Genomic DNA, 17,420 nt, shown 5'->3' with positions numbered 1-17,420 from the left:
CTGTCCTTTGTTAAGTGTCCTTATCTACCATCCATATTTGGGCTCCTGTGTCAATGAGGAATGTTGTGAAGTAGCAGTCACTAATGGCTGCCATCAGCTCAGGACTGGGAGCCTGAGCAGTGGGGGCAGCGGCCCCAAGGATCAAGCTCTGATCCCAGTTTCCCGCATATTGGCAGTCCAGGTTCAGCGCTGATGGATTCGGGCATCTCCCTGGGCTCACACCCCTCACATCCGCTGGCTCCCGTGTCGTACGGTGTCACTCCATCGCCTGACACAGACCCCGGAGGACAATTGTGAGGAATTCATGAGGGAAACCCGGACCAATTGCCGGGTCCAACAGCAGGACTTGGCAGCCCATTTAATGGTGTCGTGGAGAGCCCTTTGTCTAACCACATCTTCCACCACCGGTCATGCTCAGTGGTGACTGAGGGTGCTCCCCAATTTCCCCTTTCTGCTTTCATCTTTTGCACAGAGACAGGCTGGGTCTTTTCTATAACATTGACTTTAGCTGAGGTTCTCCCCTGGTTTTTATCCTGCGGGGTGTACAGTGGTAAATAGCATAAGAAAGACACAGACCTGCTTGAGTGGGTGCAGAGCAGGGCCACAAAGATGATGAGGGGGCTGGAGCAGGCGTCAGTAGCTCAGGTGTCTAAAGTCGTGTCACCTGCGTGCTGTCACGGAGTCTGTGACGAAGGGCGGCAGGGGAAAGACTCCAGTCCTGCTGTTCTCTCAACAGGAGGGTTGCATCAACCCAAAAGTGGGCCTAGCCTTGGGTCCCTTGCCTGTGGGTGAAGCCCAGGATGGCACGTAAGAGCAAGGCAAGCATGTGATAATTCCCCTGTGTGCTCTCCCGCGCCCCTGCGACCTACAGCACCGATTTTGTGAGCAGCGGAGGGGCCCGGTGACCTCTTGGCTGGCTCCTGGCAGCTCTCCAAACACTCTTTCCAGGCCACGTGCAACACCCCTCGAGGAGCGGGTGGACCAACGTACGGCCCCTCGGGGCTTTCTTACCGGGAGAGCTCTCACGCATGCGGAGGAAACCCTTGCTAAGGCACTGGAGGGAAAAAAACCATCGTCCACGTTTCTCGGGGAGAAGCCTTAAAACGCTCGCCCCCTCAAGACTTTTACACCTTGTTGGCAATAGTAACTGCGATCTAAGCCAAGGCCTCAGCGCTAACAACAGGCCTAGGCTCCCTTTAGTCTGAAAAGCCATGTGCTTACTGTAGTAACCCCCCCAAAACTGCCTTATCTGTACCGATGAACGGCCTTGGTTGTCAATGCGCCTTTTGCTTCGGTGTCCTGTGAACAGTGGCCACAGCCTTCGCAGCACAGCTGAACTCTTAGGACTGCTTCAGCCAGCCTTTCAACACGCTGTTCAAGCAGTGGGGCGGTCACCACTTTGTTGCTCCCAAGGCAGCAAAAGCCTCACTCAGGGAGCGTCTTAACAGGGGGCTCAGCACCCAGGTGCGGAGATACTTTGCAGCACCCCCAACTGGTGCTGGCCCATCACCTAGGGCCCATCAAGGGCCCATTAGTTAGTGAGGACCTTTGTTTTGCCTCCAGTACATTTGCTTGCCAGGCTTGTGTCCCTGGAGATGTTCATAATGGCTTCCCTCTTTTCCTGGGTATCCCATCTGAGGAGGTCCACGGCCAGATGATCCTGCCGTGTCAGAAACGTTCCCTCACCCCACAGACCCTCCCCAGTCTGTGCGACTGGCCAGCTCGGGCTCCCGTCACTGCCTCCCGCACCATGCGTGGGTCAGGTTGGTGTCGCTATCTGTTGCTGGCCATGGGCTCCCCCAGCCCCTCGGGGCCCCGCCGCTGGTTGGAGGAGCCCCGTGCCTGGTTCCTGCCTGCCGACGCCGTGGGCATCCACAGCTGCGCGCGGGCGTGGAACTCAGCCAGCGCTGGTGCCTCACGGGGTTTGCTCTTGGTACCACCCGGACACTTGTGTGACAGCTCTGTCCCTCTTTATTTGGAGAGAAATAGCTGATACCAAAGCTGTTGGGTTGGGGGTGTCTGTCAGCGCACCCCCAACCCTTACCCTGGCCACCTTCAGCCCTTGCCGGGGGGCCGGAGCAGCGGGCTCGAGGGGCGGGGGGCCGTTTCTGTTGGGTCTGGGGCTGGAGGGCGCTGGGCTGGTTCCGCCACAGCAGGGCTTCTGGGGACGGGCTGGGGGGCGCGGGGGCTGTGGGGAGGACGGGCTGGGGGCGCGGGGGCCGTGGGGAGGACGGGCGCGCCGGTGTTCGAGGCCGGTGCAGCGGCTGCTGGCGTTGGGTCCAGCTCTCAGGGCTGCTGGGGCGGCTGGTCCGGCTCTCAGGGATGCCGGGGCGGCCGGTCGGGCTGTCCAGGCGCGAGGGACGGCTGCCAGTTTCCTGCTGGGCTCCTGAAGCTGCAGAGAGCTGCCTGTGGAGGGAGGAGGCTGCTGAGGCCCTCAGCTGCAGATGGGCCACAGGGACTCTCCTCCACAGCACGGCGCAGAGCTGGCAAGGCTCACCACCAGGGGCTGAGCTGCTGGCACAGCTTGGCCGAGGTGGACACCTGCACCTCGTGGCACCACCGAGGCCCAGCAGGGGCATTCCTCCGGGCAGGTTCACTGGTCAGGAGCGGGAGCTAGCGCGCGTCTCGCTTTCTAGGGTAATCTCATGCCCCTCTCTTTCTCTTCCTGACCTTGCTTTGCCTATGCCTGTTGCTCCTGGGGGCTGCTCTTGTCCAGCCAAGGTCAGCTTGAGCTAACTCTGGCTCCAGCCAGAGCGGGCTCCCGAGAAGAACACCCGGGAGTTAAGATGCCAGTTAAAGCCTCTGCCAGCAGCAGAAACCTCGGCAGAGTGTTTTGGCCAACCACTAACTTGCCGCTTGACAGCAGCCTGACTAGAAATGCTTCGTGGCTACAAGCAGCCATTGAAGGAAGCAGTGGCGGGGTGGGGAAATCAATGACTCACTGTTTTCTCTTCCTCCGCCGATGGATCACGACACGGCACAACGCTATTGTAAATGTCAGGGAAACCATGGCTGCTCCTGTGCTTATCATACAGCGCCTTCGTATGTCTTGGGGACACAAACCACTTGTGATGTTCTGGGGATTGTAAACCCTTGTGGTTGTCTCGCTGAGCACATCTGGAGGAGCAATTTGAGACGTTAGGCCGTCCTGTGCACCACTGGTAAGCTTGCAGCACGTTTGATACGGCCATGAAGTTCTCTGTTTCCCCCCAGTGCTGGTGCCTGGAGGCACGCTCCCACCCTTTGGCACAGGTTGTCCCACCGACCAAAACTCGGAAGGCCAGAAGCAGAGCAGGGGGAGGGGAGCACAGCTGCTTGCCCAGTTGCCCCTTTTGAGGGACACGGGCAAAAACCATCTCTGCAGCAGGCAGTGCCACCCCCAGCTCTCCCTCGCCCTGGGCCAGCTCCCACAGCCCGAGGGGACAGAGTCAGGCCTTCCCAAGAGATGCTTGAGCCTTGCTCTCCTCCTTCTGTCTTTTCTCCAGCACTGAGTGGGCACTGGGGGAAGAGCCTGCTGACACACAGCCATCCTGATGGGTGACACTGGATGACCACGGGACAGCAATTACCTGGCGTGCCGGCGGCTCGCATCGCCTCTCTTTCTGCAGCAGAGACTGGCAGTGAGCCACCGCTTCCTTCCAGCAGCGCCTCCTTTTGCACAGCCTCTCGGTCCGTCTCTTGAAAAAGCAAGCGGGACAGTTGGATCAGATGGAACCCTTCCCCATCAGGGAGATGGCATCTTCAGGAGGCAAGACTTTTTCTTTGAGAAAGACATTGATAAGGTTTTGAAAAAACGCCTGGGCTTTTGGGGCTGCGCCTAGTCACTACTCCAAACACCAGCCACGCCTGACCTGCTGGGAGACCAGGCAATTGCACGCGATCTTCTGGTCTGCGTTGCACGTAGTGCATTCTCTGCAAAGTGTAAGGCGATGCTAAAGGCCTTCCTTCAAGAGGACGGGAAGAAGCTGCAGCCAGGCCAGGCGGGGAAACAGCCCTTCTGAGAAGGGCTCCTCCGCAAGGCCCTCATGCCCTTCCCTGTAAGCACCCAGCAACGGTCACGTTGGTCCCATCCCAGCTATCGCTCTGCAGACGGGAAATGGAGCACAACCCAAAAAGCCTGCCCAGTCAGCATCTCCACCTGACTTCCAGCACTAGGAAAGGGCAAGCAGCATTGCTTGGGACCTCGCTCCCGCCTGGAACTGGCCCAGTGTCAAGCGGTGCTGCGTGTGAGCCCAACACAAGTTCAGCACACGCCAGGCCCTCAAATCTGCCTACATGTGCACAAGCCACCTCCGAGCCGTACTGGTCAAACTGGGGCAGCAGCTGCCCCTGGCACTCGGCCTGAACCATGACTGGCAGCAGAGGTTCTGCACCATCTCTGTGGCTCGCCAGCACCTGCAAGGCGTGAAAGCCAGCGTCGCTGCTGCGAGGCTCCGATCGATCCCTTCCTGCTGTGCCGGCTACAGCGTGTGCAGACGTGTATCTAAATCCTCCGGTTGCCGAGCCTCACGGCTAAGGCAGAGTGAAATATACCCACCGTGTCCTCTCTTCAGTTCCTCCAGCATTTGCCTTAGGAACTCAGATGGCTCCGGGGACCTTCTTCCTCCTTCGGCTTGGTACTTTGCTCTTGGAGGACCTTAACAGAAAGTATTTGGTTCAACTTCACACGATTAAATTACAGAAATTACAGAAATTACAGAAATTACACTGAGCCCGACCCGTTCCCCCCCTGCTCTTCTCTATGTCTGTGCATTGGCCACAGAAGGAGCAACTTGCATTTCACAGGGAAAGAAGATTAAAAGGTAAATGCTCCTTCCTCCCACTGACTTCCCTGTGGGATTGCTCTCAGGCTTGAGGACAGAACTAGGCCAAGAAGTCAGGAAGCCATCGACCTTGAGAGGATCTTCAGGAAAATCGCACGTGAACAAGCTCTTGCCACGCTGTCAGTGTTTATTCTTTCAAGGGAAGGGACACTGAGAACTTACCTCCGGGATGCCCCAAGGGCTCCAAACCAACATCCAGCCGAGACGCTGGATAGCCATTGCTGCCACCCTCATCTAGACACAAGCACAAATGAGAAATGTTTCCATTGCATGCTGGGATCCACTGCTGCCCCGTGAAAGGCTGCACCAGTGCCGCCCGCTTACCTGCTCCCTGCGCTCGCCATGGAGCAGCCCAGGCAGCCCTGACATGCAGGGCCACCAGGAGGAGGAGGATGAGGAGGAGGCGGTGGGAGGGGGCCATGGCCCCCTGCATTCGCACCATGCTGCTGCTGCTGCCGCTGTTGCCGCTGCTGCTGCTGCTGCTGCATTCGGGGCCGGGGGCTGAGCGGTTGTTGCTTATGGCCAGCGCGGCACTGCGGGGCTCTGTGACCTCACAGCCCTGCTGTGACCTCACGGCCGGGCCGAGGCTGCGTGGAGACGGCTCTCAGGGCGCTTGTGGAGAGCTGCTGGAGCACAGGCAGGGGAGCTGCCCTCCCGGGGAGAGGAGCACGTCCCATCAGGCAGCTCCATCCAAGGGCTGGGACGCAGTCCCAGCTGGGGCTGAGCCCACAGCTCTGCCCTGTTTTCCGGGCGCTGTCACAGGGGCAGCGAGCAGCTCACAGTCCCCCAAAACAACAGGAAACCAGAGCCAAGGGATTTCGGACCTCCTCGGGTGCTGTTAGCAACAGCTCATGAGGCTGAAGAGTGAGTGGTTTCAGTCTCGAGACTCAAGTGCAAGATCCGCTCCTGTAGGCAGCTTCCAGGCTGGAGCCCCATTTGGCGCCTTGGGGGACGCCAGGGCTAACGAGTCACTTTCACCTTATGGGAAAGAGGAAGCCGTTACTTTTCCATTTCTTCTTCATGTGAAATCTAAGGGAATACTTTCTGTCAGGTCCTTAAAGAGCTAAGTCATAGAATCATAGAATCGTTTAGGTGGGAAAAGACCTTTAAGATCATCGAGACCAACTGTTAGCCTAGCACTGCCAAGTCCACCACTAAACCATGTCCCTAAGCACCACGTCTACCCATCTTTGAAATACCTCCAGGGACGGGGACTCAAGCACTTCCCTGGGCAGCCTGTTGCAATGCTTGACAACCCTTTCGGTGAAGAAATTTTTCCTAATATTCAGTCTAAACCTCTCCTGGCACAACTTCAGGCCGTTTCCTCTTGTCCTACCGCTTGCTACTTGGCAGCAGACACCGACACCCACCTCGCTACAACCTCCTTTCAGGTAGTGGCAGAGAGCGATAAGGTCTCCCCTGGGCATCCTTTTCTCCAGGCTGAACAACCCCAGTTCCCTCAGCCGCTCCTCATAAGACTTGTGCTCATAAGACCCTTCACCAGCTTCGTTGCTCTTCTTTGGACACGCTGCAGCACCTCAAGGTCCTTCGTGTAGTGAGGGCCCCAAAACTGAACACAGTATTCGAGGTGCGGCCTCACCAGTGCCACGTACAGGGGGACGATCGTTGCCCTAGTCCTGCTGGTCACACTATTTCTGATACAAGCCAGGATGCCATTGGCCTTCTCGGACACCTGGGCACACTGCCTGCTCATATTCAGTCGGCTGTCAACCACCACCCCCAGGTCCTTTTCCGCTGGGCAGCTTTCCAGCTACTCTTCTCCAAGCCTGTAGCGTTGCATGGGGTTGTTGTGACCCAAGTGCAGGACCCGGCACTGAGCCTTGTTCAACCTCCTACAGTTGGCCTCAGCCCATCGATCCAGCCTGTCCAGATCCCTCTGTAGGGCCTTCCTACCCTCCAGCAGATCAACACTCCCGCCCAACTTGGGGTCGTCTGCAAACTTACTGAGGGTGCACTCGATCCCCTCATCCAGATCGTTGATAAAGATATTAAACAGAACTGGCCCCAATACTGAGCCCTGGGGAACACCACTTGTGACTGGCCGCCAACTGGATTTAACTCCGTTCACCACCACTCTTTGGGCCCGGCCATCCAGCCATGTTTTTACCCAGCGAAGAGTACACCTGTCCAAGCCATGAGCAGCCAGTTTCTCCAGGAGAATGCTGTGGGAAACAGTGCCAAAGGCTTTACTAAAGGTCACGTAGACAACATCCACAGCCTTTCCCTCATCCATTAAGCAGGTCACCTTGTCATAGAAAGAGATCAGGTTAGTCAGACAGGACCTGCCTTTCATACACCCATGCCGAGTGGGCCCGATCACCTGGTTGTCTTGTATGTGCCGCGTGATGGCACTCAGGATGATCTGCTCCATAACCTTGCGCGGCACCGAGGTCAGGCTGACAGCCCTGTAGTTCCCCGGATCCTCCTGCCGGCCCTTCTTGTACATGGGCATCACGTTTGCTAACTTCCAGTCAACTGGGACCTGCCCGGTTAGCCAGGACTGCTGAGAGATGACGGAAAGTGGCTTGGTGAGCACTTCCGCCAGCTCCCTCAGTACCCTTGCGTGGATCCCGTCTGGCCCCATGGACTTGTGTGTGTCAAAGTGGTGTAGCAGGTCACTAACCATTTCCCCTTGGATTACGGGGGCTTCGTTCTGCTCCCTTGTCCCTGTCTTCCAGCTCAGAGGGCTGGGTACCCCGAGAACAACTGGTCAATCAAGAAAACAACTGGTCAATCACTAAAACAGAACAAATATTCTCTTAAATTATTTGACATGCAAAAGGAAACCTCGAGAGAGCACACGGCGGGTATATGCTGCCTGACCGTCCTAGCGGCCTTCTGCTACATCATGATGTGACTACATCAGTGGAGAAAGGAAGAGCTACGGACGTCATCTCTCTGCACTTGTGTAAGGCCTTTGACACGGTCCTCCACAGCATCCTTCTCTCTAAATTGGAGAGATACGGATCTGTTGGATGGACTGTTTGTGGGTAAGGAATTGGTTGGATGGTCCAGTCAATGTTAATGGCAGTCCCTGCCAGGTGAAAGCAAATCTCTCCCTATCTGTCCCCGATATGGGGAGCCTAAAAAAAACATATCCTTCCCACCTACTATTGCCATTCACGGCAAGGCTTGTTCGTTGACACAACGGGCTGTCGCAATCAGGCCAGGAGCAGCCGCAGCGAGCAGTTCAGCGGCGGTGTTCAGGGCTCTGTCATCTAGCGCTAGTCACCACTTGCCATGAGGTCTCTCTACTGGCCATGCAGGAGAATTGTAGCGGGAAGGAGACTTGACCACGCTTCCCCGTCCTTCCAGCTCTTTTCAGGAGCAGCCCGGATGGCATCAGAAGGTGACTTGTCTTGTAAGAAAAAGGGGCAGGAGCTGGACCTCATGCTACTGACCTGTTTGCAACAGGTTCACAGTCAGGGATGTGCTGATGCGAGGTAAACTGTGGGGCAGAGCGCGTGGTGCCCCTATTTCCCACGAGTCCACCCACGACTGACCCTTCAAGGCATCCACACCTAACCTATTACGGGGACCTAGAAGTAGGGCCGGACTGTCTGTCCATTAGATAGATAGAATTAATTTAGCCTTTTCCAGTGGGTGGGTGGTGTTTTGCCATTACCACCTACAAGAGAAACTCTTGGCTTGCTAAGTGGAGGCTGTCCTTTGTTAAGTGTCCTTATCTACCATCCGTATTTGGGCTCCTGTGTCAATGAGGAATGTTGTGAAGTAGCAGTCACTAATGGCTGCCATCAGCTCAGGACTGGGAGCCTGAGCAGTGGGGGCAGCGGCCCCAAGGATCAAGCTCTGATCCCAGTTTCCCGCATATTGGCAGTCCAGGTTCAGCGCTGATGGATTCGGGCATCTCCCTGGGCTCACACCCCTCACATCCGCTGGCTCCCGTGTCGTACGGTGTCACTCCATCGCCTGACACAGACCCCGGAGGACAATTGTGAGGAATTCATGAGGGAAACCCGGACCAATTGCCGGGTCCAACAGCAGGACTTGGCAGCCCATTTAATGGTGTCGTGGAGAGCCCTTTGTCTAACCACATCTTCCACCACCGGTCATGCTCAGTGGTGACTGAGGGTGCTCCCCAATTTCCCCTTTCTGCTTTCATCTTTTGCACAGAGACAGGCTGGGTCTTTTCTATAACATTGACTTTAGCTGAGGTTCTCCCCTGGTTTTTATCCTGCGGGGTGTACAGTGGTAAATAGCATAAGAAAGACACAGACCTGCTTGAGTGGGTGCAGAGCAGGGCCACAAAGATGATGAGGGGGCTGGAGCAGGCGTCAGTAGCTCAGGTGTCTAAAGTCGTGTCACCTGCGTGCTGTCACGGAGTCTGTGACGAAGGGCGGCAGGGGAAAGACTCCAGTCCTGCTGTTCTCTCAACAGGAGGGTTGCATCAACCCAAAAGTGGGCCTAGCCTTGGGTCCCTTGCCTGTGGGTGAAGCCCAGGATGGCACGTAAGAGCAAGGCAAGCATGTGATAATTCCCCTGTGTGCTCTCCCGCGCCCCTGCGACCTACAGCACCGATTTTGTGAGCAGCGGAGGGGCCCGGTGACCTCTTGGCTGGCTCCTGGCAGCTCTCCAAACACTCTTTCCAGGCCACGTGCAACACCCCTCGAGGAGCGGGTGGACCAACGTACGGCCCCTCGGGGCTTTCTTACCGGGAGAGCTCTCACGCATGCGGAGGAAACCCTTGCTAAGGCACTGGAGGGAAAAAAACCATCGTCCACGTTTCTCGGGGAGAAGCCTTAAAACGCTCGCCCCCTCAAGACTTTTACACCTTGTTGGCAATAGTAACTGCGATCTAAGCCAAGGCCTCAGCGCTAACAACAGGCCTAGGCTCCCTTTAGTCTGAAAAGCCATGTGCTTACTGTAGTAACCCCCCCAAAACTGCCTTATCTGTACCGATGAACGGCCTTGGTTGTCAATGCGCCTTTTGCTTCGGTGTCCTGTGAACAGTGGCCACAGCCTTCGCAGCACAGCTGAACTCTTAGGACTGCTTCAGCCAGCCTTTCAACACGCTGTTCAAGCAGTGGGGCGGTCACCACTTTGTTGCTCCCAAGGCAGCAAAAGCCTCACTCAGGGAGCGTCTTAACAGGGGGCTCAGCACCCAGGTGCGGAGATACTTTGCAGCACCCCCAACTGGTGCTGGCCCATCACCTAGGGCCCATCAAGGGCCCATTAGTTAGTGAGGACCTTTGTTTTGCCTCCAGTACATTTGCTTGCCAGGCTTGTGTCCCTGGAGATGTTCATAATGGCTTCCCTCTTTTCCTGGGTATCCCATCTGAGGAGGTCCACGGCCAGATGATCCTGCCGTGTCAGAAACGTTCCCTCACCCCACAGACCCTCCCCAGTCTGTGCGACTGGCCAGCTCGGGCTCCCGTCACTGCCTCCCGCACCATGCGTGGGTCAGGTTGGTGTCGCTATCTGTTGCTGGCCATGGGCTCCCCCAGCCCCTCGGGGCCCCGCCGCTGGTTGGAGGAGCCCCGTGCCTGGTTCCTGCCTGCCGACGCCGTGGGCATCCACAGCTGCGCGCGGGCGTGGAACTCAGCCAGCGCTGGTGCCTCACGGGGTTTGCTCTTGGTACCACCCGGACACTTGTGTGACAGCTCTGTCCCTCTTTATTTGGAGAGAAATAGCTGATACCAAAGCTGTTGGGTTGGGGGTGTCTGTCAGCGCACCCCCAACCCTTACCCTGGCCACCTTCAGCCCTTGCCGGGGGGCCGGAGCAGCGGGCTCGAGGGGCGGGGGGGCCGTTTCTGTTGGGTCTGGGGCTGGAGGGCGCTGGGCTGGTTCCGCCACAGCAGGGCTTCTGGGGACGGGCTGGGGGGGCGCGGGGGCTGTGGGGAGGACGGGCTGGGGGGGCGCGGGGGCCGTGGGGAGGACGGGCGCGCCGGTGTTCGAGGCCGGTGCAGCGGCTGCTGGCGTTGGGTCCAGCTCTCAGGGCTGCTGGGGCGGCTGGTACGGCTCTTTGGGATGCCGGCGTGGCTGGTCTGCCTCTCAAAGATGCTGGGGCGGCTGGTCCGGCTCTCAGGGATGCCGGGGCGGCCGGTCGGGCTGTCCAGGCGCGAGGGACGGCTGCCAGTTTCCTGCTGGGCTCCTGAAGCTGCAGAGAGCTGCCTGTGGAGGGAGGAGGCTGCTGAGGCCCTCAGCTGCAGATGGGCCACAGGGACTCTCCTCCACAGCACGGCGCAGAGCTGGCAAGGCTCACCACCAGGGGCTGAGCTGCTGGCACAGCTTGGCCGAGGTGGACACCTGCACCTCGTGGCACCACCGAGGCCCAGCAGGGGCATTCCTCCGGGCAGGTTCACTGGTCAGGAGCGGGAGCTAGCGCGCGTCTCGCTTTCTAGGGTAATCTCATGCCCCTCTCTTTCTCTTCCTGACCTTGCTTTGCCTATGCCTGTCGCTCCTGGGGGCTGCTCTTGTCCAGCCAAGGTCAGCTTGAGCTAACTCTGGCTCCAGCCAGAGCGGGCTCCCGAGAAGAACACCCGGGAGTTAAGATGCCAGTTAAAGCCTCTGCCAGCAGCAGAAACCTCGGCAGAGTGTTTTGGCCAACCACTAACTTGCCGCTTGACAGCAGCCTGACTAGAAATGCTTCGTGGCTACAAGCAGCCATTGAAGGAAGCAGTGGCGGGGTGGGGAAATCAATGACTCACTGTTTTCTCTTCCTCCGCCGATGGATCACGACACGGCACAACGCTATTGTAAATGTCAGGGAAACCATGGCTGCTCCTGTGCTTATCATACAGCGCCTTCGTATGTCTTGGGGACACAAACCACTTGTGATGTTCTGGGGATTGTAAACCCTTGTGGTTGTCTCGCTGAGCACATCTGGAGGAGCAATTTGAGACGTTAGGCCGTCCTGTGCACCACTGGTAAGCTTGCAGCACGTTTGATACGGCCATGAAGTTCTCTGTTTCCCCCCAGTGCTGGTGCCTGGAGGCACGCTCCCACCCTTTGGCACAGGTTGTCCCACCGACCAAAACTCGGAAGGCCAGAAGCAGAGCAGGGGGAGGGGAGCACAGCTGCTTGCCCAGTTGCCCCTTTTGAGGGACACGGGCAAAAACCATCTCTGCAGCAGGCAGTGCCACCCCCAACTCTCCCTCGCCCTGGGCCAGCTCCCACAGCCCGAGGGGACAGAGTCAGGCCTTCCCAAGAGATGCTTGAGCCTTGCTCTCCTCCTTCTGTCTTTTCTCCAGCACTGAGTGGGCACTGGGGGAAGAGCCTGCTGACACACAGCCATCCTGATGGGTGACACTGGATGACCACGGGACAGCAATTACCTGGCGTGCCGGCGGCTCGCATCGCCTCTCTTTCTGCAGCAGAGACTGGCAGTGAGCCACCGCTTCCTTCCAGCAGCGCCTCCTTTTGCACAGCCTCTCGGTCCGTCTCTTGAAAAAGCAAGCGGGACAGTTGGATCAGATGGAACCCTTCCCCATCAGGGAGATGGCATCTTCAGGAGGCAAGACTTTTTCTTTGAGAAAGACATTGATAAGGTTTTGAAAAAACGCCTGGGCTTTTGGGGCTGCGCCTAGTCACTACTCCAAACACCAGCCACGCCTGACCTGCTGGGAGACCAGGCAATTGCACGCGATCTTCTGGTCTGCGTTGCACGTAGTGCATTCTCTGCAAAGTGTAAGGCGATGCTAAAGGCCTTCCTTCAAGAGGACGGGAAGAAGCTGCAGCCAGGCCAGGCGGGGAAACAGCCCTTCTGAGAAGGGCTCCTCCGCAAGGCCCTCATGCCCTTCCCTGTAAGCACCCAGCAACGGTCACGTTGGTCCCATCCCAGCTATCGCTCTGCAGACGGGAAATGGAGCACAACCCAAAAAGCCTGCCCAGTCAGCATCTCCACCTGACTTCCAGCACTAGGAAAGGGCAAGCAGCATTGCTTGGGACCTCGCTCCCGCCTGGAACTGGCCCAGTGTCAAGCGGTGCTGCGTGTGAGCCCAACACAAGTTCAGCACACGCCAGGCCCTCAAATCTGCCTACATGTGCACAAGCCACCTCCGAGCCGTACTGGTCAAACTGGGGCAGCAGCTGCCCCTGGCACTCGGCCTGAACCACGACTGGCAGCAGAGGTTCTGCACCATCTCTGTGGCTCGCCAGCACCTGCAAGGCGTGAAAGCCAGCGTCGCTGCTGCGAGGCTCCGATCGATCCCTTCCTGCTGTGCCGGCTACAGCGTGTGCAGACGTGTATCTAAATCCTCCGGTTGCCGAGCCTCACGGCTAAGGCAGAGTGAAATATACCCACCGTGTCCTCTCTTCAGTTCCTCCAGCATTTGCCTTAGGAACTCAGATGGCTCCGGGGACCTTCTTCCTCCTTCGGCTTGGTACTTTGCTCTTGGAGGACCTTAACAGAAAGTATTTGGTTCAACTTCACACGATTAAATTACAGAAATTACAGAAATTACACTGAGCCCGACCCGTTCCCCCCCTGCTCTTCTCTATGTCTGTGCATTGGCCACAGAAGGAGCAACTTGCATTTCACAGGGAAAGAAGATTAAAAGGTAAATGCTCCTTCCTCCCACTGACTTCCCTGTGGGATTGCTCTCAGGCTTGAGGACAGAACTAGGCCAAGAAGTCAGGAAGCCATCGACCTTGAGAGGATCTTCAGGAAAATCGCACGTGAACAAGCTCTTGCCACGCTGTCAGTGTTTATTCTTTCAAGGGAAGGGACACTGAGAACTTACCTCCGGGATGCCCCAAGGGCTCCAAACCAACATCCAGCCGAGACGCTGGATAGCCATTGCTGCCACCCTCATCTAGACACAAGCACAAATGAGAAATGTTTCCATTGCATGCTGGGATCCACTGCTGCCCCGTGAAAGGCTGCACCAGTGCCGCCCGCTTACCTGCTCCCTGCGCTCGCCATGGAGCAGCCCAGGCAGCCCTGACATGCAGGGCCACCAGGAGGAGGAGGATGAGGAGGAGGCGGTGGGAGGGGGCCATGGCCCCCTGCATTCGCACCATGCTGCTGCTGCTGCCGCTGTTGCCGCTGCTGCTGCTGCTGCTGCATTCGGGGCCGGGGGCTGAGCGGTTGTTGCTTATGGCCAGCGCGGCACTGCGGGGCTCTGTGACCTCACAGCCCTGCTGTGACCTCACGGCCGGGCCGAGGCTGCGTGGAGACGGCTCTCAGGGCGCTTGTGGAGAGCTGCTGGAGCACAGGCAGGGGAGCTGCCCTCCCGGGGAGAGGAGCACGTCCCATCAGGCAGCTCCATCCAAGGGCTGGGACGCAGTCCCAGCTGGGGCTGAGCCCACAGCTCTGCCCTGTTTTCCGGGCGCTGTCACAGGGGCAGCGAGCAGCTCACAGTCCCCCAAAACAACAGGAAACCAGAGCCAAGGGATTTCGGACCTCCTCGGGTGCTGTTAGCAACAGCTCATGAGGCTGAAGAGTGAGTGGTTTCAGTCTCGAGACTCAAGTGCAAGATCCGCTCCTGTAGGCAGCTTCCAGGCTGGAGCCCCATTTGGCGCCTTGGGGGACGCCAGGGCTAACGAGTCACTTTCACCTTATGGGAAAGAGGAAGCCGTTACTTTTCCATTTCTTCTTCATGTGAAATCTAAGGGAATACTTTCTGTCAGGTCCTTAAAGAGCTAAGTCATAGAATCATAGAATCGTTTAGGTGGGAAAAGACCTTTAAGATCATCGAGACCAACTGTTAGCCTAGCACTGCCAAGTCCACCACTAAACCATGTCCCTAAGCACCACGTCTACCCATCTTTGAAATACCTCCAGGGACGGGGACTCAAGCACTTCCCTGGGCAGCCTGTTGCAATGCTTGACAACCCTTTCGGTGAAGAAATTTTTCCTAATATTCAGTCTAAACCTCTCCTGGCACAACTTCAGGCCGTTTCCTCTTGTCCTACCGCTTGCTACTTGGCAGCAGACACCGACACCCACCTCGCTACAACCTCCTTTCAGGTAGTGGCAGAGAGCGATAAGGTCTCCCCTGGGCATCCTTTTCTCCAGGCTGAACAACCCCAGTTCCCTCAGCCGCTCCTCATAAGACTTGTGCTCATAAGACCCTTCACCAGCTTCGTTGCTCTTCTTTGGACACGCTGCAGCACCTCAAGGTCCTTCGTGTAGTGAGGGCCCCAAAACTGAACACAGTATTCGAGGTGCGGCCTCACCAGTGCCACGTACAGGGGGACGATCGTTGCCCTAGTCCTGCTGGTCACACTATTTCTGATACAAGCCAGGATGCCATTGGCCTTCTCGGACACCTGGGCACACTGCCTGCTCATATTCAGTCGGCTGTCAACCACCACCCCCAGGTCCTTTTCCGCTGGGCAGCTTTCCAGCTACTCTTCTCCAAGCCTGTAGCGTTGCATGGGGTTGTTGTGACCCAAGTGCAGGACCCGGCACTGAGCCTTGTTCAACCTCCTACAGTTGGCCTCAGCCCATCGATCCAGCCTGTCCAGATCCCTCTGTAGGGCCTTCCTACCCTCCAGCAGATCAACACTCCCGCCCAACTTGGGGTCGTCTGCAAACTTACTGAGGGTGCACTCGATCCCCTCATCCAGATCGTTGATAAAGATATTAAACAGAACTGGCCCCAATACTGAGCCCTGGGGAACACCACTTGTGACTGGCCGCCAACTGGATTTAACTCCGTTCACCACCACTCTTTGGGCCCGGCCATCCAGCCATGTTTTTACCCAGCGAAGAGTACACCTGTCCAAGCCATGAGCAGCCAGTTTCTCCAGGAGAATGCTGTGGGAAACAGTGCCAAAGGCTTTACTAAAGGTCACGTAGACAACATCCACAGCCTTTCCCTCATCCATTAAGCAGGTCACCTTGTCATAGAAAGAGATCAGGTTAGTCAGACAGGACCTGCCTTTCATACACCCATGCCGAGTGGGCCCGATCACCTGGTTGTCTTGTATGTGCCGCGTGATGGCACTCAGGATGATCTGCTCCATAACCTTGCGCGGCACCGAGGTCAGGCTGACAGCCCTGTAGTTCCCCGGATCCTCCTGCCGGCCCTTCTTGTACATGGGCATCACGTTTGCTAACTTCCAGTCAACTGGGACCTGCCCGGTTAGCCAGGACTGCTGAGAGATGACGGAAAGTGGCTTGGTGAGCACTTCCGCCAGCTCCCTCAGTACCCTTGCGTGGATCCCGTCTGGCCCCATGGACTTGTGTGTGTCAAAGTGGTGTAGCAGGTCACTAACCATTTCCCCTTGGATTACGGGGGCTTCGTTCTGCTCCCTTGTCCCTGTCTTCCAGCTCAGAGGGCTGGGTACCCCGAGAACAACTGGTCAATCAAGAAAACAACTGGTCAATCACTAAAACAGAACAAATATTCTCTTAAATTATTTGACATGCAAAAGGAAACCTCGAGAGAGCACACGGCGGGTATATGCTGCCTGACCGTCCTAGCGGCCTTCTGCTACATCATGATGTGACTACATCAGTGGAGAAAGGAAGAGCTACGGACGTCATCTCTCTGCACTTGTGTAAGGCCTTTGACACGGTCCTCCACAGCATCCTTCTCTCTAAATTGGAGAGATACGGATCTGTTGGATGGACTGTTTGTGGGTAAGGAATTGGTTGGATGGTCCAGTCAATGTTAATGGCAGTCCCTGCCAGGTGAAAGCAAATCTCTCCCTATCTGTCCCCGATATGGGGAGCCTAAAAAAAACATATCCTTCCCACCTACTATTGCCATTCACGGCAAGGCTTGTTCGTTGACACAACGGGCTGTCGCAATCAGGCCAGGAGCAGCCGCAGCGAGCAGTTCAGCGGCGGTGTTCAGGGCTCTGTCATCTAGCGCTAGTCACCACTTGCCATGAGGTCTCTCTACTGGCCATGCAGGAGAATTGTAGCGGGAAGGAGACTTGACCACGCTTCCCCGTCCTTCCAGCTCTTTTCAGGAGCAGCCCGGATGGCATCAGAAGGTGACTTGTCTTGTAAGAAAAAGGGGCAGGAGCTGGACCTCATGCTACTGACCTGTTTGCAACAGGTTCACAGTCAGGGATGTGCTGATGCGAGGTAAACTGTGGGGCAGAGCGCGTGGTGCCCCTATTTCCCACGAGTCCACCCACGACTGACCCTTCAAGGCATCCACACCTAACCTATTACGGGGACCTAGAAGTAGGGCCGGACTGTCTGTCCATTAGATAGATAGAATTAATTTAGCCTTTTCCAGTGGGTGGGTGGTGTTTTGCCATTACCACCTACAAGAGAAACTCTTGGCTTGCTAAGTGGAGGCTGTCCTTTGTTAAGTGTCCTTATCTACCATCCGTATTTGGGCTCCTGTGTCAATGAGGAATGTTGTGAAGTAGCAGTCACTAATGGCTGCCATCAGCTCAGGACTGGGAGCCTGAGCAGTGGGGGCAGCGGCCCCAAGGATCAAGCTCTGATCCCAGTTTCCCGCATATTGGCAGTCCAGGTTCAGCGCTGATGGATTCGGGCATCTCCCTGGGCTCACACCCCTCACATCCGCTGGCTCCCGTGTCGTACGGTGTCACTCCATCGCCTGACACAGACCCCGGAGGACAATTGTGAGGAATTCATGAGGGAAACCCGGACCAATTGCCGGGTCCAACAGCAGGAGTTGGCAG

At 57.0% G+C, this 17,420-nt stretch overlaps 2 protein-coding genes across 2 annotated transcripts; both read right to left on the bottom strand.

Moving 5' to 3' along the window:
• Nucleotides 1–1,391: 1,391 nt before the first annotated feature.
• Nucleotides 1,392–5,825, bottom strand: LOC148050199 (uncharacterized). The gene is made up of 7 exons (XM_087744301.1): nucleotides 5,148–5,825; nucleotides 4,986–5,057; nucleotides 4,538–4,636; nucleotides 3,570–3,677; nucleotides 2,943–3,117; nucleotides 2,273–2,406; nucleotides 1,392–1,510 (listed from the first exon to the last, which is right to left on the bottom strand). Exons 1-7 carry the CDS (start codon nucleotides 5,263–5,265, stop codon nucleotides 1,392–1,394), a joined length of 825 nt encoding a protein of 274 aa, XP_087600427.1. The 5' UTR covers nucleotides 5,266–5,825.
• A 4,660-nt stretch (nucleotides 5,826–10,485) lies between these two features.
• On the bottom strand, nucleotides 10,486–14,386 carry LOC148050198 (uncharacterized). Its single transcript, XM_087744496.1, has 6 exons — nucleotides 13,709–14,386; nucleotides 13,547–13,618; nucleotides 13,108–13,206; nucleotides 12,140–12,247; nucleotides 11,513–11,687; nucleotides 10,486–10,976 (listed from the first exon to the last, which is right to left on the bottom strand). Exons 1-6 carry the CDS (start codon nucleotides 13,824–13,826, stop codon nucleotides 10,562–10,564), a joined length of 987 nt encoding a protein of 328 aa, XP_087600622.1. The 5' UTR covers nucleotides 13,827–14,386; the 3' UTR covers nucleotides 10,486–10,561.
• Nucleotides 14,387–17,420: the final 3,034 nt, after the last annotated feature.

The sequence above is a fragment of the Nipponia nippon genome, unplaced genomic scaffold, assembly GCF_047370975.1.
Source record: "Nipponia nippon isolate SJK-2023a ecotype South Korea unplaced genomic scaffold, ASM4737097v1 scaffold_9, whole genome shotgun sequence".
In the NCBI taxonomy this organism is placed as follows: Eukaryota; Metazoa; Chordata; class Aves; order Pelecaniformes; family Threskiornithidae; genus Nipponia; species Nipponia nippon.
Note: the sequence above shows the minus strand (reverse complement) of the source record. Positions and strands in the feature narration are given on the sequence as shown.

Bases quoted from the DNA above. Each gene is read 5' to 3' on its own strand.
- LOC148050198 (XM_087744496.1), bottom strand. From the start codon at position 13,826: ATGGTGCGAATGCAGGGGGCCATGGCCCCCTCCCACCGCCTCCTCCTC. The intron at 13,619-13,708 runs GTAAGCGGGCGG...GCTTGTGTCTAG, and splicing joins ATGGCGAGCGCAGGGAGCAG to ATGAGGGTGGCAGCAATGGC. The intron at 12,248-13,107 runs GTGGGTATATTT...TGCTTTTTCAAG, and splicing joins GGAACTGAAGAGAGGACACG to AGACGGACCGAGAGGCTGTG.
- LOC148050199 (XM_087744301.1), bottom strand. From the start codon at position 5,265: ATGGTGCGAATGCAGGGGGCCATGGCCCCCTCCCACCGCCTCCTCCTC. The intron at 2,407-2,942 runs GTGAGTCATTGA...CTCCCTCCACAG, and splicing joins CGGCGGAGGAAGAGAAAACA to GCAGCTCTCTGCAGCTTCAG. The intron at 1,511-2,272 runs GCCAGCAGCCGC...GATGGGCCCTAG, and splicing joins CCCTGAGAGCTGGACCCAAC to GTGATGGGCCAGCACCAGTT.